The sequence below is a fragment of the Oncorhynchus keta genome, chromosome 22, assembly GCF_023373465.1.
Source record: "Oncorhynchus keta strain PuntledgeMale-10-30-2019 chromosome 22, Oket_V2, whole genome shotgun sequence".
NCBI lineage: Eukaryota > Metazoa > Chordata > Actinopteri > Salmoniformes > Salmonidae > Oncorhynchus > Oncorhynchus keta.
In genome coordinates this window covers 27,487,017-27,510,624 of record NC_068442.1, presented here as the reverse complement: position 1 = coordinate 27,510,624, position 23,608 = coordinate 27,487,017, and the positions used below count along the sequence as shown (strand labels likewise).

The window sequence follows — 23,608 nt, the reverse complement described above, 5'->3', positions numbered from 1 at the left end:
ATTAACTTACGGGGGCTGAATAATTTTGCACGCCCAATTTTTCAGTTTTTGATTTGTTAAAGTTTGAAATATCCAATAAATGTCGTTCCACTTCATGATTGTGTCCCACTTGTTGTTTGATTCTTCACAAAAAAATACAGTTTTATATATCTTTGTTTGAAGCCTGAAATGTGGCAAAAGGTCGCAAAGTTCAAGGGGGCCGAATACTTTCGCAAGGCACTGTCGTCAATTTTAGAATAAGGCTGTATGTCACAAAATTTGGGGAAAGTTAAGGGGTCTGAATACTTACCGAATGCACTGTAAAAGACCCTAAAACAAAATTTAAGTTGAGCACATAGAACAGACCTACTACTTCTTAGACTTACTTTCAAGTAGAATGACATAACTCACGTCTGAATTTGGCTGGGTCTCCCAAAATGTTACATGTTGCCACTTTAAGGCTCGGACACACCCGTAGCGTTTGCCGGCTGCGAGTACTTAGCACCTCTGATTTAGAGCGCCGGATGTAATTTGCAATCTGATTCGACATGTTGAATCACGAGAAAATGTCGGCAGTCAGACGCCAGGTTGACCCTAAAACGCCCTGCGAAACAAACTGCAGATGAACGGCAGATCAACATTCGGTGCAGTGTGTGGGGGAGGGTTCCCTTAGTCACATTTGCTCCTTGTTGAGCTGTATCAAACTGCAGCTGTAATGCTTTTCACCCTTCTGGCCCACTTAACAAATGTGTGTTATGGGAACAGGATGGGCCTATGAATATGGGAATAATGTCCAGACAATGACGTGCCAAGTCCCTTTAATGCTCTTTAAAAGCTCAAATGACCAGTCTCAATCCAGTTTGAATTGCACCCTAAAAACTATCAGCCTGATACTGGCCAGCTGTTGACATCTACGCCATCTGTGGGAATGAATCTGTGTGTGGGGTGGGGCTGTACACCTAAAATGTGTTTGCATACAGTCCAATGCCTTCATGCATGGTATTGATTGGCTGTTACAGTGCAACTGTTTTAAACCAGGTGTGTAAGATATATCACAGAAGAGATGTGCTGCTCCTGAATATTTCATATCTTATATCATGCACATTTAATCGTCATCGTCCCCCAAAAAATGTACTTTGCGTGCAAGGGCTTTTAAAGGCATATCAGGTTTAGTAGATAAGAGACCTGATGGGGCTATGTGGGGGGGATGGGTCGGGTGGAGGGGATGGGTTTAGCTGAAATTATAGAGTAATTGGGCACTTTGAGTGTATGGAGATTAATGGTTCTTAAACCCCAAGATTACCATTGAGTTAACTGTGTTTAGAGGTTTTAAATGCATTCGATTGTTTTAATTTTATATCTGTAGACCCAATCTGATGGGATTCATTTGGGTTGAGCCATCTGGATTGGATAACGGGACAGTGCTGCTGGGTGATCAGTCACAAGACAGCATTTACTCTGTTTTAATCAAGCCATTCAAATCTTTGCCTTCGGCTGCAAGGAAATAAAGGTGGCTTTGTCGGTACACACAAGCCAATAACACTATTGGCTTAAATGGTACTATTTGATTATTTTGAAAGCCCACTGTAAACTTCTTTGTCTGTGTCAGTTACTTGGAGGATGCTGTGATGAACCTGGACCATGGTGATCCGGTGACGAGAGACCACATGAGTACAGTGCTGTCCCAGGTCCGACAGAAACTGTTCCAGTTCCTGCAGCAGGACCCACACAGTCCTCTTAGCAAGAGAGCCCGGCGCCTGGTGATGATGCTTCAGGGCCTTGTCAATCACTAGTTCTGTACTTGATGCCCATCGATGGAGCCCCTTCTCTTCCTGCTCTGTTCCAATACAGTTAGAATAAGGTGCAGTGAGTTTCATTGAGGTACTGAGGGGAGTGGCATTTAGTTAGAGATGTGAGCATGTTGTGTAATTGCTCTGAACTTCCTGTACCCACGGCTCTCTCTGATGCATTATACATCGCAATTGAATTTATTTTTTGTAATCCTAATTTTTTTAAAGTGGTAAAAATGGCAAGAACTGACTGGTTTTTCCCTTTTTGGACTTTTAGATTGAAGGATTTTTCTCAGTTTGAAACCCCCGGTTCATCGTAAGATCTATGAACCTTGCCATTTTCTTATTTCAGTCCATTTCCCTGTCATAGCTGCAAGCGTTAGAGGGACAAAAACAATCCTAAATGTAGACTGTTTAAACAGATGGATGGGCCCTTCATGTTCTATTATGTTTTATGTATGTTCAACCATTCTGTTAAATCCAAAGTTCTGACTTTAGTTCAGAATGGTATTTTTCTTTGAGGGACTTCTACAGTAGGCTTTGAATCTGCACTGTTAGTATTGTAATAAAGCCTTTCTCTGCTCTTTCCTATATATTAGACTGACCATATTACTATGTAAAGAGGACAGGAGTATGCTTGTGGAGTCTGAGAAACTGAAATGGCTGTCCTTGTACAGTTTTATAGGGTCATGGGCAACTTTTTTTGTTTGTTGATGGAAATTCACTCATGCCCCTGAAATCTTTTTTTTCTTTTGTGCCCCCTTTTTAAAAAATATATCTCTCAACAGTCCTTGTATGACTTGAATACTGCCTCAGACTTATTTGAAGTAATTATCATCCATAGTAAATGCTTCTAACATATTATTGTTACTGATTTATGTCTCGCTTGCTTTTGGATACCCAAGTAATGTGTGTAAACCTGATGTACTTATCCTGGTCTCTAGAGGACATCCGTTTGTGAAAATGCGTGGTTTCTATATAAGCTTACAAAGTCTAGTGGGAAAGTACAGCAAAACTGGGGGGGGGGGTGGGGCCTGGTACAGACCTTTGGCACTCCAATGTTGGGTTGCATTATGAACGTCAATTGCACAATGCCTGCTCTGCCACTGTGGTCAGTTTATTGTAAACATTCAAGTTACAGACTCAAGTGAATAAGACTTTGTAGGTTTTCCATCTCAAACCCTTTATGTGCTACAAAACCTTTCTATAAAGTGCCTTATTGTACTTCACGCATGGGCATTTGCCATCCACCACCTTTAGTCTGTTGTGCCATTTGTAAACCAACTATTTGCCTGACTAAAAGTTGGTGACTGGGCTTTTTCGTACCTCTCATCAATGTCTTCCTTTGCAAACAAGGGCTCAAATGGCACAGCGAGAGAGAATCTGTGCATTAGGTATACAAACATTATTTGACAATAGGGGCTTGCTAGAGTAAGTCTTATCTAAATTTGCTTGGGTATGTGATTCCACTTTACTGTATGAGCGATAGGATACATTTAAACCTATTATAAACTTGTCTAGTGTATACCAAAATGTCAATCTCTGCTATTGATGTCTTGCCATCTAATTGCATGTACAGTTATTATTTATGGTGGTTCTGATGTCATCGGTTTTAAAATTCCTCAAACTTAAAACAGAATAAGGTGTCATAGGGCAGTGTGAGCTAAGCTTGGCAGTGTTTCTTTCCATTCTGTACACTGCACATTAGTCTTGAAACAACATGCTTATTTAACTAGGCCAGAATGTTTTAGTTTGACTGTGTAGTGATGGTTACCTTTGGCGGTTCAATTTATTTAGCATGACTTGTTAAAAGGTGATTCCTGGCTTGTTCTTCTTTGCTTCAATTACTGAGTTTCATCAGTGAACACTATACAATGAGCGTACAAAACATTAAGAACACCTTCCTAATACGTTGCACTCCCTCTCCTCAGCCTGAATATGTCGGGTGTCTACAAGGTGTCGAACGCATTCCACAGGGATGCTGGCCCATGTCGACTCCAATCCTTCTCACAGTTGTCAAGTTGGCTGGATGTCCTTTGGGTGGTGGACCATTGTTGAGCATGAAAAACCCCAGCAGTGTTCCAGTTCTTGACACAAATCGATGTCTGGCAACTACTACCATACCCCTTTCAAAGGCACTTACATCTTTTGTCTTGCCCATTCAACCTCTGAATGGCACACATACACAATCCATTGGGGCGGCAGGGTAGCCTAGTGGTTAGAGCGTTGGAATAGTAAAGACGGTTGCAGTTCAAACCCCTGAGATGACGAGGTACAAATCTGTCGTTTTGCTCCTGAACAGGCAGTTAACCCACTGTTCCTAGGCCGTCATTGAAAATAAGAATTTGTTCTTAACTGACTTGCCTAGTTAAATAAAGGTATAAAAAAATACAATCTCTCGAATGATTAAAAATAGTTTAACCTGCCCTTTAGATACACTGATTTAACAGGTGCCAGCAGTAAGGAATCGTAGCATTCACCTGGTCAGTCTGTTATGATTCGCGGCCCTTCGAAGGGGAGGACTGCGGGCGGACAGTTGCCAATCCCTGCTCTGGAGGTATCATGCATTAAAAAGGCAAACCACTGTCTTCAAGGTTATAAGCCATCTGTTTTACAAAGCCATAAAGCAGACATGAATCTCGTTTATATTTTTCTGAAGAAGGTTGAGAGTTAGAGGACGGATCTGTCCATGGTCAGGTAGGTGGACTATCCATCATTTATTGTACTGAATGTTACATATCTGGATTTCTGGAAACTGACCCTTTTTCACTGAGTGCTCGATTAACTTAAACAAATGTTCATTTGGAATAGCAAATGTCACCTGAAGTGTAAAAGCCGGATGGTTTCCATGCTCTTAGGTAGTTTTACTTTCATGTTTCATATTGATCAGGGTTAAGCCGCAAGAATCACAGACCTGTATTTTGAAAGGAAACTTGCACATAAACGCTATACAGTGTATATTTTTCCCCCTAGTTTACAAAGGATATTATCCGGACCAATGTGGATCGTTTTGTTATTTACATCTTGTTTTGTTCCCTGTGCTTGGATTGTGTTGTATATTTTACCCTCGACATTTTGGAATAAAAAATCAATTACTTCAATGGATTTGTGTTTTTTTTTATTTCACATGTCTCCTATTTGACACCACAGTGAAGTTTGTACATTTTGTCAAGATAATAAATAGCCCGCGTAAACTCGCACGAAAAACAAAGATTGTAAGTTTTTGACATACGAATGTTTGTTTTCACGAGGACAAGCATGGGTTTATTGGAGTTTTGAGAGTGAAATGACACTTATGCGGTATATACCGGTATCCATCTACTGGTACATAGAGATGAGATTGAGTGCCCTGGTCACACAAATGTGCCCTACCTCACGCGCACTAGATGCACATAGGAGTGAGTAGGCGCTCTTCTCTTGCGCAAGATGCGAGATACTGTATCACCTATGTAGTGTTACCGTGCTGAGGCAGGTAGCAAAGTCGCTTTGCTCAGCAAACGGATTGTAACATTTGGACGTGGTCTTTTTTTCCTGAGTTGAGCTGCCTGAGCAGAATGGTATCGCTCGTGAATTACGCGTGTCTTTTCTTGCCTGTTGCTCTCCACCTGAGTAAGTGTTTTACTTTTATAAATGTACATTTTCCATATAAATAAGTGTTTAATTTGTTAGTACTATGTTGGGGGTTCACAAGTGGCGTTTATCCAACGCGTCTCGTAATTATGGGGGAACGAGTCGCGCGAAAGTGGACACCGGAAAAGGTTACAATTCCAAATTTGCTCTGCCGAGGGACGAAATAATTGAGTTAGAATATATTAAATGTTTGAATGGAAAATGAATTTTCTGACGTGGGGAAAATAGATTACGGATTAAAATAAATTAAATGATTGTAAAGATATGTGGCAACTGACTTTAATTTCAAGTAAATAATTGTTTTGTTTTTTACTCTCATTTGTCCATATTAGGGTAACTAGCCCCCTCAGAACAATGTCCAGTTGCTGACACTAAAAATGCAACGTTTAGTCAGAATGTGGTATGAGGATGATAGTCACGCTAAGGCAAACAAACCATGGGGGATGGGGCAGTTACCCCGGGAGGCTAGTTACCCTATAGTGTACTTACTCTATGGTCATCTATTCTAATACATTTGAATTCACATGCACTTTGTTATTGGGTACCGGGTAGCCTAGCCTACTACACTAGATCGTCACGCGCAGTCGAAGCGTCAATGTGTGGTGTTAGAATGAATGCAACATTCTAGATGAACAAAGTGCTTTGTCTAGTTCTCATAATAGCCTATGCATTATATTGGCTTATCTGTATTCTGTAATAGTTGTATGCTTTATCAGGACAATTGAAACAGCCACCTTGATTCCCTCTTCTAAGGGGGGTGCTGATGTAATAGCCTACTATTCATTGGGGAATATAATAGGGGAAACATGACGATGGAAATAAATCATGAATGAATCTCATCTGCTTTAACCTGGTAGACTCTCCAGAGAGTAGTCCAGTATCTCATCTAAACATGTGAGCCTCCGGATGCGCACAATCATTAGATACTCCTTTCTGTCAGTGCGGATCAGAGCAATCCCTCAACTCTAACTGTTATTTTCGCATCAAAATTATGTGTAAAAAGAAAAATGCAATTTAATTTATGCACATACACCACAACCTTTGGAAGCAGCATCCCATACCAATATGCTTATTTCTCACTCTCTTTTTCTCACTTCTCTCTCTCTACCCCCCCTCCCTCCCTCCAGAAGTTATGCCTCCGTGGTTTGAAAGTGTTCTAAAGGTAGTTCACTGCAGTACACAGGCATATGGAGCAGACATTAATTCCTCATTAAATCAGGTTCAGGCTCTCCAGGAGAATTGCATCCACTTTATCCCACAATTTCACAATTAAGTGAGGCAGTATAAAGCACCTCTCCTGAATCCTTTGTTTGCAAATTAAGCTTCTGGTTTGGTTGCTGTAGAGTTTACAGTCTTTAAGGAGCATACAGGGAGGCATGGGGAGGAATTTAATTTCTCCACCTGAATTTCTCCACCATATGATTAATCAGACAACGTCCCTCTGAGCTCTCCACACACATCTTCACATCAGCCCTGCCCCAATAATTAAATAATTACACTCACCCACTCCCCACATCCTCTCTCCAGCAGGAACTTAGCATGGTGTGGAGTCCCTAAACAAACACTGTGAAATGAAACGGTAGCTGAGCGTGACACACCTCGACTCTTCACCCCTAGTCCAGGCTGAGAATGAATATTTCTGGATAGACCGACATACTTCTGTTCTGAGTTACAGGAACTTGTATCCTCTAGCACTGCTGAGTTGTGTGTGATTCAGTGGTGTCAGTTTGTGTGTGGTTGTGTTCCTAAAGGGCTATTGAGGAAGAACATAACTTCATTGGCCCCCATCACCCCAAGGTCAGTGCAGCTTATGTCCATGGTGCTTTGTTCTGTGTAGACAGCAGATTCTATGGTTGCCCACTTGGGGGGGCAGTGGTGTAAAAATACTTGAAAGTTTTTTGGGTATCTGTACTTTAATATTTATATTTCTGACTACTTTTACTTTTTTTAAAAAACGTTTTACTCCATACGTTTTCCCTGACACCCAGAAGTACTTGTTACATTTTGAATGCTTAGCAGGACAGGAATATGGTCCAATTCATGCACTTATCAAGAGAAATCCCTGGTAATCCCTACTGCCTCTGATCTGGTGAACTCACTAAACACACATGCTTCGTTTGTAAATTATGTCTGAGTGTTGGAGCATGCCCCTGGCTATCCGTAAATTAAATAAATAAAAAAATAATTAAATGCTGCCGCCTGGTTTGCTTTATATAAGGAATTTGAAATGATTCATACTTTTACATGTTGATACTTAAGTATATTGTAGCAATTACATTTACTTTTGATACTTAAAGTATATTTAAAACCAAATACTTGTAGACTTTTACTCAAGTAGTATTTTACTGGATGACTTTTACTTGAGTCATTTTATATACATTTTACTCAAGTATGAAAATTGGGTACTTTTTCTACCGCTGGTCTAGGATCACTTTGTTCCCGGTGACTGTACCCTGCAATGGCACCTTGAGACAGCTCCCACGGGAATTCCAGGAATATGACATATTGCTCTCAGTAATGTATGGAATATGTTAAATATTTGCAACAGATCGTGAGTCATAGTGATAATCATTCCCAGCAAAGCAAGCCTATTAATATCATCTTTACTATGCATGTACACTAACTTGCACTTCATGAACTGTAACTAAGTCATAAGAAGTACTGTAAGAAAGAACTGCAGTGGTAAACATTGGTCGTTCGATCAGAACATGAATGTTCAGTGACGTGTATTCATGAAGCCAGGCTTCCCCAAAAATATTGACTAAGAAAAAAAAAACACATTCATTATTTTATCTTTCTCCTCTCTGTGTTTCATAATTGTCCTTCAATTCGCAAGAGGCTGAATGTATCTCACCGGAGAAAGCGTCCGAGCAGGCGAAACAGTGCCCCTCTGTATATGTAGGCCATCTATCAGATGCTGTCTGGTCCAAAAGATTATGACATTGTTGCCGCGGCTGAGCATTTGGCCTCCCTCGATACATTTTTTAAAAAATTATAGCCAATTAGCGTTGCGCTAAACTGAGTGACGTCAACTGCGAATAGTCCTGGTACACCCCAAAAAGTATGAAGGGAAGTCCGTTTGGATTTGGCGTCACTCATAAAATCGCATTGAGAATATACGTCATTGACAGAAACAACTTGAATTGTGTTGTTGTCCTCCAGTGGCGCTTTATTAAATTATCAATGGATGGAGATAGGGATTTGGCCTTGTGGTTTTACTTCATTCTCCGTACTGGCCAATGATTATAACAGTGATTCTGATCCAAACATTAATTCATACATTGTGCCCATGGCCGGGGAGGGTGGAAGTTCAATATGTAGCTAGCCGTAGAAGACTAATGTTAACTAACGTTGCCCATGAAAGGAAGTTAGGCGAGCGAGCAAGCATTTTAACCAGGTAGCCTAGGACAACAAAAAAATAAAAGCATGTACTGAGTGACAGAGTGACAGACCGTTTAATCAACATGAAGGAGAGAAGGGTGGCATTGGCGTTCCTCTAGAAGTACTGTAGGGTGAGTCAACATGTTTTTCCTACTTGCACGAACGTGCACACACACACACAGAAATCAGAACCATGGACTGCCACGTAATATTTAGCTTACATTGGACTAAATTGTTTTTGGTGTCTTTTAGTTGTCACTGTATTAGACTAAGCATAGGTGATTTGATGATGTTGAAATGGTGCTGGAGTAGTGGAGGAAGTTTTCTTCGCGACTTGCGGTAACTCTCCGTGGTTGTAAATCAATAGTAGTTTAGTGGTCCGAAAATTCGGAAACATTAACTTGCTTGACCTTGCTGTAGGTCATGTAACTGTTTGCAATATGCTTTGTCGACTTTACCGGACAGAAGTTGCTCTCTGGTTTTGTGATGAAACAAAGGTGTGGTTGAATTTATTCTGCCACTGTGTCTTATTGTCTCGACCTTTAGGCCTATATTTCACGGTCGCAAGGCATATGAGCTAACAGGTTATAGAGCAAACAACGCAATTATCACAACATGTAAGTTGTGATGTGGCTTTTTTTCTGGCTTCAACAGTGATTTTACCCACGCACTCCTACTATGAGTGTTCTCATTCATCTTGTCTGTTGTAGGGGTGAAATGAGTAAGAGCGGAGGTAACACTGCCCTGCAGTGAGAGGATCGTTGTGTCCTTTTGGTGTGACGTGTTTGCCTGCTGTGGGACTTATAGTAGAAACTCAGAGTGAGGCATATTGATTGGAAATTCTCAGTTCTCTTTGAGTGAAATGAAAAGAGAATCAAAGAAAAAATTAAATCAAAACCCTGATTTGGTCTCTTGCTTCAAAGATGTGAAGGAGAGAAAAAATGAATATAGCTGTCAACTTCAGTAGATCACACCTAGCTCCTTTGCGACTGTAACACCAGTGTGACATTAGTGTATACACCTTTATGTAAAACTAGGGATATTGTGTTTCCATAGCTAGGACTGACTGTGAGGACTGTGGAGCGCAGAATTCATAACCTCTGCATAAACAGTTGCTTTGTGAGAAGGTCTTAAAGTTCCCAGTTAGTCATTGTTATGTAAATAGAATCTAAAAGTACCAGTGGCCTGGCATTGGCCCCAAGTGAGAGCGGGTCTGCCGGAGCCATGGCCCAGTGAGACACGAATACCGGCCCGCGTATATGTAAACAGTAAAGTCTGAGCCTTTTGGGTAAAACACAGGTAAATCCTGTATGGAAATGCACCAACTACTGAGTACTCACTACTCACTCACCTGATCTAACCTTGTGTACCATAAGGCTCAGCAAAGGTCAGCGAGAGTGTTTTTTGGGGACACTAGGGTTGGACAGTGATGTAAAGTCTCCCTGTTCCCATCTGTTGCTGAGTGGCTGTAAGCATGGAGCCTCAGCTCCCTGGAAGCCTGTGCTAACCATGATAAGTTACAGCTGGAAACGCAGGTGTTCTATCTAGTCAATAAAAACAAATTAACTCCCAGAGTGGGTCACTGCGCGTGTGTCCACTACAATGAGCCTCTCACTTACTCACCATCAGAGGGGATGATGGGGAGAGGGATCAATGTGCACAGGAAGCTAATTTATGAGAAAGAGAGAGACTTACCATAGTGTCAGAGTTTTCTGTCACTATCTCACCCAGGCTTTTCTGTGTGTCAGAACTTCCATTCTGTCAACATGTGCTTAACTACTTCCAGGAAGTCAATTAATTTCCACTCTATGTGCATGAAGGACTCGATCCAGCCCGACCTGTCTGTCATAGAGCACTAGACATGCTAGTGCATTGGGGTGAAGTTCAATAAATGCATAATAGATTGTTCTCTCACTCACTTTTTTTATTGCTTTACATAACAGTCGCTAAGTAAACTGTTTTTCAACATTCATCTTTAATTCAAGCTCGATTGGGAATTCTCTTAATAAGCTTTAAGTTAAATAATGTAAAGCTAACGGATGGCTGGCTAACTCATTGTTGGCTCAACTCATTACTCTTATTCAGAGAGAATCTCTCTGGCCCCTTCATTTTCATGTATTTTGATCCCATTGTGTCAGTTTCAATAATATGGGATACAGGAAACAGGGAATGCTGACAGTGTACTCACTGAGGATGTGTAACTGTCTGTAACCATCTCTGTAGCCATGCTGATCAAAGCTATATGCCTGCAGCCTTTGCTTCATGGGTGTTTTCTTTCTGTGTATCCATCCATTCATGTTCTTGTTTCCCGCAGTGTTTCCAAAATTATTATAGGTAACCCTTTACTGTGTAGTAAGTAACGATGTAATTACACTAGTAATAACACTGTATTAACATGCTGTTACAGTACTTTAGTGATTGCATTTGAATTGCAAAACAATGAAGTTGAGAGTGGATTTGTATTTACAAAAGTAGAATAGGAACTGTTATTATGCATAGGTATAAGAGCAACTTACAATGCTGTGAAAAAGTATTTGCCCCTTTATTTTTGATAGTGAATGTTAGTGTGGTGTCAGGAAAATAACCTCACACTCAATGTCAACAAAACTAAGGAGATGATTGTGGACTTCAGGAAACAGCAGAAGGAACACCCCCCTATCCACATCGATGGAACAGTAGTGGAGAGGGTAGCAAGTTTTAAGTTCCTCGGCATACACATCACAGACAAACTGAATTGGTCCACTCACACAGACAGCATCGTGAAGAAGGCGCAGCAGCGCCTCTTCAACCTCAGGAGGCTGAAGAAATTCGGCTTGTCACCAAAAGCACTCACAAACTTCTACAGATGCACAATCGAGAGCATCCTGGCGGGCTGTATCACCGCCTGGTACGGCAACTGCTCCGCCCTCAACCGTAAGGCTCTCCAGAGGGTAGTGAGGTCTGCACAACGCATCACCGGGGGCAAACTACCTGCCCTCCAGGACACCTACACCACCCGATGTTACAGGAAGGCCATAAAGATCATCAAGGACATCAACCACCCGAGCCACTGCCTGTTCACCCCGCTATCACCCAGAAGGCGAGGTCAGTACAGGTGAATCAAAGCTGGGACCGAGAGACTGAAAAACAGCTTCTATCTCAAGGCCATCAGACTGTTAAACAGCCACCACTAACATTGAGTGGCTGCTGCCAACACACTGACTCAACTCCAGCCACTTTAATAATGGGAATTGATGGGAATGATGTAAATATATCACTAGCCACTTTAAACAATGCTACCTTATATAATGTTACTTACCCTACATTATTCATCTCATATGCATACGTATATACTGTACTCTATATCATCGACTGCATCCTTATGTAATACATGTATCACTAGCCACTTTAACTATGTCACTTTGTTTACATAAGTATATACTGCACTAAATACCATCTACTGTATCTTGCCTATGCTGCTCTGTACCATCACTCATTCATATATCCTTATGTACATATTCTTTATCCCCTTACACTGTGTATAAGACAGTAGTTCAGGAATTGTTAGTTAGATTACTTGTTGGTTATTACTGCATTGTCGGAACTAGAAGCACAAGCATTTCGCTACACTCGCATTAACATCTGCTAACCATGTGTATGTGACAAATAAAATTTGATTTGATTTATCAGATCTTCAACCAAAACCTAATATTAGATAAAGGGAACCTGAGTGAACAAATAACACAACTATTACATACTTTAAAAAATGTATTTCATAAAAAAAGTTATGCAACACCCAATGCCCCATGTGAAAAAGTAATTGCCCTCTTACACTCAATAACTGTTTGTGCAACATTTAGTTGCAATGATCCCAACTACGGTAATCGATTCCTGTAGTTGTTGATCAGTCTCTCATGTCGCTGTGGAGGAATTCTGGCCAACTCTTCCATGCAGAAATGCTTTAACTCAGCGACATTTGTGGGTTTTCAAGCATGATTTGATCATTTCAAGTCCTGCCACAACATCTCAATTGGGATTAGGTCTGGACTTAGACTATGCCATTCCAAAATTCACATTTGTTGCTTTTTAGCCATTTTCATGTAGATCTCATTGTGTGTTTTGGATCATTGTCTTGCTGCATGACCCAGCTGTGCTTCAGCTTCAGCTCACAGACTGATGGCCTGACACTCTCCTTTTGAATTATTTGATACAGTGCAGAATTCATGGTTCCTTCTGTTAAGGCAAGTCGCCAAGTGCTGAGGCAGCAAAGGATCCCCAAACCATCACACTACCACCACCATGCTTGACCATTAGTATGAGGTTCTTACTGTGGAATGCAATGTTTGGTGAATGGGCAAGACACAAGATTTAAGTGCCTTTGAACACGGTATGGAAGTTGGTGCCAGGCGTACTAGATTGGGTCAAGAATTGCAACGCTGATGGGTTTTTCACGCTCAACAGTTTCCTGTGTGTACCAAGAATGGTCCACCACCCAAAGCACATCCAGCCAACTTGACACAACTGTGTGAAGCATTGGAGTTAACATAGGTCAGCATCCCTGTAGAACGCTTTCAACACCTTGTCGAATCCATGTCCCAACTAATTGAGACTGTTCTGAGGGCAAAAGTGGGGGGGAAACTCAATATTAGGAAAGTGTTCCAAATGTTTGGTATACTTAGTGTATTTGGAGAAGGACATTTGTATCCTCTGCAGTTGGACTACAATCAAGTAAAAATATAAAATGTAGCCAATCATTTTTTGATTTTAAAGAACGGACCAAATACACAAAATTAGCATGATCTTTCAGAGAGACTAAAAAAATATTGGGGTTTTCTTGTTTCGCAAGGTTGCTTCCCAAGGGCTGCGCGTGCGACAGAGTCCTGAATGTTTTAAGCAGTTTTAAGATTTTTCCATCTTTTTTTATGTTAGTCAATGGTGGGATTCCTGGTTATATCTCAGCATGATGTTATTAAACAATGAAATGCATTTGATTGATGAAATGTATTTAATATAAATAATGGGCTGTCAGTATATCTTAGGTTAAAGTATAAAGCAGTTACATGGGGTTGAAATTGATAATATAATAGATTCAATCTAATTATACCACTAATTCTGTCTTGGTTGTATACCACCCCTTCAACAACACACAAGATCGCCAGATAAACAGAGATAGCTTGAAAGTCTTTATTTGAAGCCATGTTTTCACCATAGGGATGAAACTATGAATTCACAGCCTGGTCTTCCATTTTACTTTTGTCAGGGAGTGGTGTGAGAAGAAGAAACAGACAGGGAAATCACTGGGAATAATCATCCCCATACTACAGTGCCAGTTCTGAAAGATTATCCTACCTGAGTGGGGCATTTCTCTCTATCAATCACTCACTCTCTCTCTCTTAATTCAATTCCATTCAAAGGGGCATTATTGGCTTGGGAAATCTATTTTACATTGCCAATGCAAGTGAAATAAACAATAAACAAAAGTGAGAAGAAAGAAAAAGCATTAAAAAAACATGTACAGTAAACATTGCACTCATAAAGGTTACAAAAGGATAAAGATGTTTCAAATGTTCAAATCAAATTTGGCAGATGTTAATGTGAGTGTAGCGAAATGCTTGTTACACACACACAAATGTAAAGGGATGAATAAGAATATGTACATATAAATGTATGGATGAGCGATGGCATTGCGGCATATGCAAGATGCAGTGGATGGTATAGAATACAATATATACATATGAGATGAGTAATGTAAGATATGTAGACATTTTTAAAGTGGCGTTATTCAAATTGACTAGTGATACATTTATTAAATCCATTTATTAATTTTATTAAAGTGGCCAGAGATTTGAGTCTGTATGTTGGCAGCAGCCACTCTATGTTAGTGATGGCTGTTTAACAGTGTAATGGCCTTGAGATAGAAGCTGTTTTTCAGTCTCTCGGTCCCAGCTTTGATACACTTGGACTGACCTCTGGATGATAGCAGGGTGAACAGGCAGTGGCTCGGGTGGTTGTTGTCCTTGATGATCTTTTTGGCCTTCCTGTGACATCGGGTGCTGTAGCTGTCCTGGAGGGCAGGTAGTTTCAAATCAAATCAAAGTTTATTTGTCACGTGTGCTGAATACAACAGGTTACAGTGAAATACTTGCTTACAGGGTCTAACCAATAGTGCAAAAAAGGTATTAGGTGAACAATAGGTAGGTAAAGAAATATAACAACAGTAAAAAGACAGGCTATATACAGTAGCGAGGCTAAAGAAGTAGCGAGGCTACATACAGACACCGGTTAGTTGGGCTGATTGAGGTAGTATGTTAATGTAGATATGGTTAAAGTGACTATGCACATATGATGAACAGAGAGTAGCAGTAGCGTAAAAGAGGGGTTGGCAGGTGGTGGGTGGGACACAATGCAGAAAGCCCGGTTAGCCAATGTGCGGGAGCACTGGTTGGCTGGCCCAATTGAGGTAGTATGTACATGAATGTATAGTTAACCTCTTGCTCCTGCCTGGCACGCAGGCGTCCCATCTAGAGCTCTGGAAATGCAAATGCACTACGCTAAATGCTAATAGCATTAGTTAAAACTCAAACGTTCATTAAAATACACATGCAGGGTATTGAATTAAAGCTACACTCGTTGTGAGTCCAGGCAACAAGTCAGATTTTTAAAATTCTTTTCGGCGAAAGCATGAGAAGCTATTATCTGATAGCATGTAACACCCCAAAAGACCCGCAGGGGACGTAAACAAAATAATTAGCATAGTCGTCGCTACACAAACCGCACAAATAAAATATAAAACATTCATTACCTTTGACCATCTTCTTTGTTGGCACTCCTAGATGTCCCATAATCACTATTGGGTCTTTTTTTCTGATTAAATCGGTCCATATATAGCCTAGATATCGATCTATGAAGACTGTGTGATAAACGGAAAAAAATAGCGTTTCATAACGTAACGTCATTTTTTTAAATTCAAAAAGTCGACGATAAACTTTCACAAAACACTTCAAAATACTTTTGTAATGCAACTTTAGGTATTAGTACACGTTAATAAGCGATAAAATTCATCAGGAGGCGAAGTCAATTCTATAGGTGTCTGTCTCGAAAAAATGTCTGGGGAGAGCTCAACCAAAACATCCGGTCGGAGACCGGAGGGAATCGGTTCCCTTGATTCGGTATGACCAAGAATCAAAGCTGAATCAAATGACAAGACTCTAGACAACGTGTGGAAGCTGTAGGCACTGCAACCTCGGCCTCATTTAATTCTGTTCACTTTGAACAATTCCTTGAAGTCGCGCATGGATATTTATTTCCATTTTCAGTGATCAGATTTTCCTGCACTGTTTTCTATCCACACATACTAATCATATGCATATAATATATTCCTGGCCTGAGTAGCAGGACGCTGAAATGTTGCGCGATTTTTAACAGAATGTTCGAAAAAGTAGAGGGTCGACTTAACAGGTTAAAGTGACTATGCATATATGATAAACAGAGAGTAGCAACAGCATAAAAGAGGGGTTGGGGGAGGCACACAATGCAAATAGTCCGAGTAGCCCTTTGATGACCTGTTCAGGAGTCTTATGGCTTGGGGGTAAAAACTGTTGGAAAGCCTTTTTGTCCTAGACTTGTCACTCCGGCACCACTTGCTATGCGGTAGTAGAGAGAACAGTCTATGACTGGTGTGGCTGGGGTCTTTGACAATTTAGGGCCTTCCTCTGACACCGCCTGGTATAGAGGTCCTGGATGGCAGGCAGCTTAGCCCCAGTGATGTACTGGGCTGTACGCACTAACCTCTGTGTGCCTTGCGGTCAGAGGCAGAGCAATTGCCGTACCAGGCAGTGATGCAATGCTCTCGATGTTGCAGCTGTAGAACCTTTTGAGGATCTCAGGACCCATGCCAAATCCTTTTAGTTTCCTGAGAGGGCAAGACTCTAGACAACGGCTTTGTCGTGCCCTCTTCACAACTGTCTTGGTGTGTTTGTACCATTCTAGTTTGTTGTTGATGTGGACACCAAGGAACTTGAAGCTCTCAACCTGCTCCACTACAGCCCCATCGATGAGAATGGGGGAGTGCTCGGTCCTCCTTTTCCTGTAGTCCACAATAATCTCCTTCGTCTTGGTTACGTTGAGGGATAGGTTGTTATTCTGGCACCACCCGGCCAGGTCTCTGACTTCCTCCCTATAGGCTGTCTCGTCATTGTCGGTGATCAGGCCTACCACTGTTGTGTCATCTTCAAACTTAATGATGGTGTTGGAGTCGTGCCTGGCCATGCAGTCGTGGGTGAACAGGGAGTACAGGAGGGGACTGAGCACACACCCCTGGGGAGCTCCAGTGTTGAGGATCAGCGTGGCAGATGTGTTGCTACCTACCTTCACCACCTAGGGGCGGCCCCGTCAGGAAGTCCAGAATCCAGTTGCAGAGGGAAGTGTTTAGTCCCAGGATCCTTAATTTAGTGATGAGCTTTGAGGGCACTATGGTGTTGAACGCTGGGCTGTAGTCAATGAATAGCATTCTCACATAGGTGTTCCTTTTGTCCAGGTGGGAAAGGGCAGTGTGGAGTGCAATAGTGATTGCATCATCTGTGGATCTGTTTGGGCGATATGCACATTGGAGTGGGTCTAGGGGTTCTGGGATAATGGTGTTGATGTGAGCCATTACCAACCTTTCAAAGCACTTCATTGCTACGGACGTGAGTGCTACGGGTCTGTAGTTATTTAGGCAGGTTGCCTTTGTGTTCTTGGGCACAGGGACTAGGGTGGTCTGCTTGAAACATGTTGGTATTACAGACTCAACCAGGGAGATGTTGAAAATGTCAGTGAAGACACCTGCCAGTTGGTCAGCACATGTCTAGAGCACATGTCCTGGTAATCCGTCTGGCCCTGCAGCCTTGTGTATGTTGACCTGTTTAAAGGTCTTACTCACGTTGGTTACGGAGAGCGTGATCACACAGTCGTCTGGAACAGCTGATGCTCTCATGCATGCCTCAGTGTTGCTTGCCTCAAAGTGAGCATAGAAGTGATTTAGCTCGTCTGGTAGGCTCGTGTCACTGGGCAGCTCGCGGCTGTGCTTCCCTTTGTAGTCTGTAATAGTTTGCAAGCCCTGCCACATAAGACGTTCGTCAGAGCCGGTGTAGTATGATTCAATCTTAGCCCTGTATTGACGCTTTGCCTGGTTGATGGTTCGTCGCAGGGCATAGCAGGATGTCTTGTAAGCTTCTGGGTTAGAGCCCCACACCTCGAAAGTGGCAGCTATATGGCTTCTGGTTGGGGTATATAGGTACAGTCACTGTGGGGACGATGTCCTCAATGCACTTATGGATAAAGCCAGTGACTAATGTCGTGTACTCCTCAATGCCATAGGAAGAATCCCGGAAGATATTCCAGTCTGTGAGAGCAAAACAGTCCTGTAGTTTAGCATCTGCTTCATCTGACCACTTTTTTATAGACCAAGTCACTGGTGCTTCCTGCTTTAATTTTTGCTTGTAAGCAGGAATCAGGAGGATAGAGTTGTGGTCGTATTTACCAAATGGAGGGCGAGGGAGAGCTTTGTACGTGTCTCTGTGTGTGGAGTACAGGTGATGTATACTTTTTTCCCTCTGGTTGCACATTTAACATGTTGATGGAAATTTGGTAGAACTGATATGTTTCCCTGCATTAAAGTCTCCGGCCACTAGGAACGCCGCCTCTGGGTGAGTGGTTTCCTGTTTGCTTATTTCCTTATACAGCTGACTGAGTGCGGTCTTAGTGCCAGCATCTGTCTGTGGTGGTAAATAAACAGCCACAAAAAGTATAGCTGAAAACTCTCTAGGCAAGTAGTGTGGCCTGCAATTTATCACAATATACTCTATTTCAGGCGAGCAAAATCTAGAGACTTCCTTAGATTTCGTGCACAAGCTGTTGTTTACAAATATGCACAGACCGCCCCCCCTCGTCTTACCGGAGTGTGCTGTTCTATCTTGCCGGTGCAGCGTGTATCCTGCTAGCTGAATATCCATATTGTCATTCAGCCACGATTCCTTGAAACATAGGATATTACAGTTTTTGATGTCTCGTTGGCAGGATATTTGTGATCGTACCTCGTCTAGTTTATTGTCCAATGATTGCATGTTGACGCGTAGCATTGACGGTAACGGCAGCTTTCCCACTTGCCTTTTCCGGGTCCTGACCAGACATCCGGCACTTTGTCCTCTGTACCTGCTTCGCTTCCTCTTGCAAATAATGGGATGTCGGCCCTGCTGGGTGTTTGGAGAATGTCTTGTGCGTCTTGTTTGTTGAAGATAAACTCTTTGTCTAATCCGAGGTGAGTGATCGCTGTCCTGATATCCAGAAGCTCTTTTTTTGCCGTAAGATACAGTTGCAGAAACATTATGTACAAAATAAGTTACAAATAACGCGAGAAAAAACACATAATTGCACAATTGGTTGGGCGCCCGTAAAGATGCTGCCATTTCTTCCGGCGCCATTTTTTCACATAAGAAAGGAGATGATCGTGGATTTCAGGAAACAGCAGAGGGAGCATCCCCCCATCCACATCGACGGGACAGCAATGGAGAAGGTGGAAATTTGTAAGTTCCTCGGTGTACACATCACAAACTGAAATGGTCCACCCACACAGACTGTGTGGTGATGCGTTGTACAGAACGCACTACCCTCTGGAGAGCCTTGAGGTTGTGGGTGGAGCAGTTGCCGTACCAGGCGGTGATACAGCCCGCAGGATGCTCTCAATTGTGCATATGTAAAAGTTTGTGAGGGTTTTAGGTGACAAGACAAATTTCTTCAGCCTCCTGAGGTTGACGAGGCGCTGTTGTGCCTTCTTCACCACACTGTCTGTGTGGGTGGACCCTTTCAGTTTGTCTGTGATGTGTATGCCGAGGAACTTAAAACTTTCCACCTCCACTGCTGTCCCGTCGATGTGGATGGGGGGTGCTCCCTCTCCTGTTTCCTGAAGTCCAAGATCATCTCCTTTGTTTTATTGACGTTGAGTGAGTTCATTTTCCTGACACCTGCACCACACTCCGAGGACCCTCACCTCCTCCCTCCTCCCTGTCATCATTGTTGGTAATCAAGCCTACCACTGTGGTGTCGCCTGCAAACTTGATGATTGAGTTGGAGGCGTGCATAGCCACACAGTCATGGGTGAACAGGGAGTACAGGACAGGGATGAGAACACACCGTTGTGGGGCCCCAGTGTTATGGATCAGTGGGATGGAGATGTTGTTTCCTACCCTCATCACCTGGGGGCGGCTCGTCAGAAAGTACATGACCCAGGTGCACAGGGCGGGGTCGAGACCCAGGGTCTCGAGCTTAATGACGAGTTTGGACAGTACTATGGTGTTAAATGCTGAGCTGTAGTCAATGATTAGCATTCTTACATAGGTATTCCTCTTGTCCAGATGTGATAGGACAGTGTGCAGTGTGAAGGCGATTGCGTCGTCTGTGGACCTCTTGGGGTGGTAAGCAAATTCGAGTGGGTCGAGGGTGTCAGGTAGGGTGGAGATGATATGATCCTTGACTAGTCTCTCAAAGCACATTATGATGACAGAAGTGCTATAGTATCACATATGTTCAGTGTTTTTTACAATGTGAAAATAGTTGCAAAGTACAACATACTTGAAAGTACTACTTAAATAGTTTTCGGGGGTATCTGTACTTATTATATATCTGTACTTATTATTAATTATTTTTATTTGAACTTCTTTGTCTCCCCAATTTCGTGGCATTCAATTGGTAGTTACAGTCTTGTCTCATCGCTGCAACTCCTGTACGGACTCGGGAGAGGCGAAGGTCGAGAGCCATGCGTCTTCCGAAACACAACCCAACCAAGCTGCACTGCTTCTCGACACAATGCCAGCTTAACCCGGAAGCCAGCCACACCAATGTGTCAGAGGAAACACTGTACACCTGGCGACCATGTCAGCGTGCATGCACCCGGCCAGCCATAAGAGTCGCTAGAGCGCGATGGGACAAGGACATCCCTGCCGACCAAATCCTCTCCTAACCTGGACGACGCTGGGCCAACTGTGCGCTGCCTCATGGGTCTCCCAGTCACCTGCGACAGAGCCTGGACGCGAACCAGGATCTCTAGTGGCACAGCTAGCAACTGTGATTCAGTGCCTTAGAACACTGCGCCACTCGGGAGGCATTTCACTACATTCCTAAAGAAAATTATGTAATTTTTATTCTGATTTCCGAAAGTATTGAATGCTTAGCAGGACAGGAAAATAGTCTAATTCACGCACTTATCAAGAGAACATCCCTGGTCATCCGTACTACCTCTGACCTGGCGGACTAACGAAACACATTCTTTGTTTGCAAATGATCAGTGGCGACCCATCATTCAGGGCAGGTGGGGCCGTGATTGGCTAAGTGTTCTGTCACTCATGGGGACTTTTATTACATTTTTTATTTAACCTTTATTTAACTAGGCAAGTCAGTTAATAACAAATTCTTATTTCCAATACATTGGACAAAACTGGGCCGATTGTGCACTGCCCTATGGGACTCCAAATCACGGCTGGTTGTGATACAGCTTGGAATTGAACCACAGTCTGTCGTGACACTGAGATGCAATGCCTTAGACTGCTGCGCTACTCGGGAGCCCCTATCACAAGGCCATCAGACTGTTAAATAGCCATCACTAGCCGACTACCACCCGGTACTCATCCCTACACCTTAGAGGCTGCTGTCCTCTGTACATAGGAATCACTGGTCACTTGATGCACCCATCCCGTTACCGGGATCATTTTCGTCAACATCCGCTGAAATGCAGAGCGCCAAAATCAAATTAAATTACTAAAAATATTTTATTTTCGTGAAATCACAAGTGCAATATAGCAAATCACAGCTTCGCTTGTTGTTAATCCACCTGGCATGTCAGATTTCAAAAACGATTTTCGGCGAAAGCATACCAAGCGTTTATGTAAGGACATCTCTCTCAGTAGATAAAACATTACAAACAGCTAGCAGCCAAGTAGATTGGGATTGAAAGTCAGAAAAGCAATAAAATGAATCACTTACCTTTGATGATCTTCGGATGTTTGCACTCACGAGACTCCCAGTTACACAATAAATGTTCCTTATGTTCCATAAAGATTATTTTCATATCCAAAATACCTCCATTTGGTTGGCGTGTTATGTTCAGAAATCCACAGGCTCGAGCAGTCACGACGGAGCAGACGAAAATTCCAAATAGTATCCGTAAAGTTTGTAGAAACATGTCAAACATATTTTATTATCAATCCTCAGGTTGTTTTGACAAAATATAATCGATAATATTTCAACAGGGAATGTAGCTTCTTCAATAGGAGAGAGAGAGAGAAAATGTCTGCTCCAAGCTGTTGCGCATGCAAAACGCTGCTGGCACCCAGCCATACAATGACGCGATGTGATCTTTCTCGCTCATTTTTCAAAATAAAAGCCTGAAACTATGTCTTAAAGACTGTTCACACCATGGGGAAGCCATAGGAAAAGGAATCTGATTGATATCCCTTTAAATGGAGCGAAGGCAGGCAATGGAACAGGGAGCTTTCAGGAAAAACAGCACTTCCGGGTTGGATTTTACTCAGGTTTTCGCCTGCAATATCAGTTCTGTTATATCCACAGACAATATTTTGACAGTTTTGGAAACTTTAGAGTGTTTTCTATCCTAATCTGACAATTATATGCATATTCTAGATTCTGGGCCTGAGAAATAGGCCGTTTCATTTGGGTATGTTTTTCATCCAAACATCAAAATACTTCCCCCTACACTCAAGAGGTTTAATGTTTACATATTCATTTCATACGTATATACTATATTCTACTCTTATTCTAGTCAATGCCACTCCACTCCGTGTGCATTGTTGAGAATGGTTAGATATTACTGCACTGTTGGAGCTAGAAACACAATCATTTTGCTACACCAGCAATAACATCTGCTAAATATATGTATGTGGCCAATATGATTTGAACTGTTCTGACAATCAAATATTGTTATTCTGGACAGTGCTCTCACATGCAATCATCATATACGCTGCTGCTAGTCTGTTTATCATATGTCCTGAAGCCTAGTCACCTTACCTCTATACATATCTACCCATACCACTCTAGTATCCCTGCACATTGTAAATATGGTATTGGCACTGACCCTGGAACTGACCCTGTATATAGCTTAACTACTTTCTCATGTTCTACTGATGTCTGAATGTTTGTGCATTCACTCTGCCAAAACAGTACACAGTTGTCACCCTTCTAGATAACTTGAAACAGTCCAACCAGGTCTTGTGCTTGAAGCCACTTAGGGTGATTAACTGTGTACTTCTTTCACAAATTAGCTTCAGCTGGCTAGTGTGCGACTGTGGCAAAGTTGGTTTGACATCTCTGGGGCTAGTTAGGGACCGTCAATAAATTACAAAATCTAAATGGGACAATATTTTCATGTTGCACATCTTTTAGTTAGTCTCAATAAATGCTTTCAATATTTGTCTATGCATTCTACAATTTATAGATGGTTTGAGGTTTTTAAGTCATTTAAATTTGGATCTGTTGACATTTATTAAATATTGTCCTAAGTACATTGGTAATTTATGGATGGTCCCTAACTAGCCCCAACGGCGCTACCATCTGTGGGCATCTGGGTACAATTGAAATAAACCCAACCCAAGGAAAACTGTTATGGTACCATTCATTCCGTGACACAGAATATTTTTCTATCACCTTGCAAATCTCAGTTTTGGACAAGACTGACTTTATGGCCAAATTTATCCTATTTACACTTTGGAGTCATTTATGACACTAGAATAAGTGTTTCTGACTCATATCGATGTCACATGTAGGCCACAATCAAAGCGGGAAGTAGATTTTTAGGGGCAGCC

The 23,608-nt window shown here is 42.1% G+C and overlaps 2 protein-coding genes across 4 annotated transcripts in view; both read left to right on the top strand.

Annotated features, from left to right (window-relative positions):
• LOC118401261 (enhancer of mRNA-decapping protein 4-like) overlaps positions 1-4,870 on the top strand; it is a 32,689-nt gene extending 27,819 nt beyond the window's left edge. For all 3 annotated transcript variants that reach the window (XM_035798623.2, XM_035798622.2, XM_052474967.1), the window contains exon 29: positions 1,589-4,870. In XM_035798623.2, the coding sequence (XP_035654516.1) occupies positions 1,589-1,772 (184 nt within the window). In that variant the 3' untranslated portion in view covers positions 1,773-4,870. The remainder of the gene's footprint in view (positions 1-1,588) is intronic.
• Positions 4,871-5,126: 256 nt separating this feature from the next.
• nrn1la (neuritin 1-like a) overlaps positions 5,127-23,608 on the top strand; it is a 56,942-nt gene continuing 38,460 nt past the window's right edge. Inside the window, exon 1 of the mRNA XM_035798620.2 lies at positions 5,127-5,378. Coding sequence (XP_035654513.1) covers positions 5,324-5,378 — 55 coding nt within the window. The 5' untranslated portion in view covers positions 5,127-5,323. The remainder of the gene's footprint in view (positions 5,379-23,608) is intronic.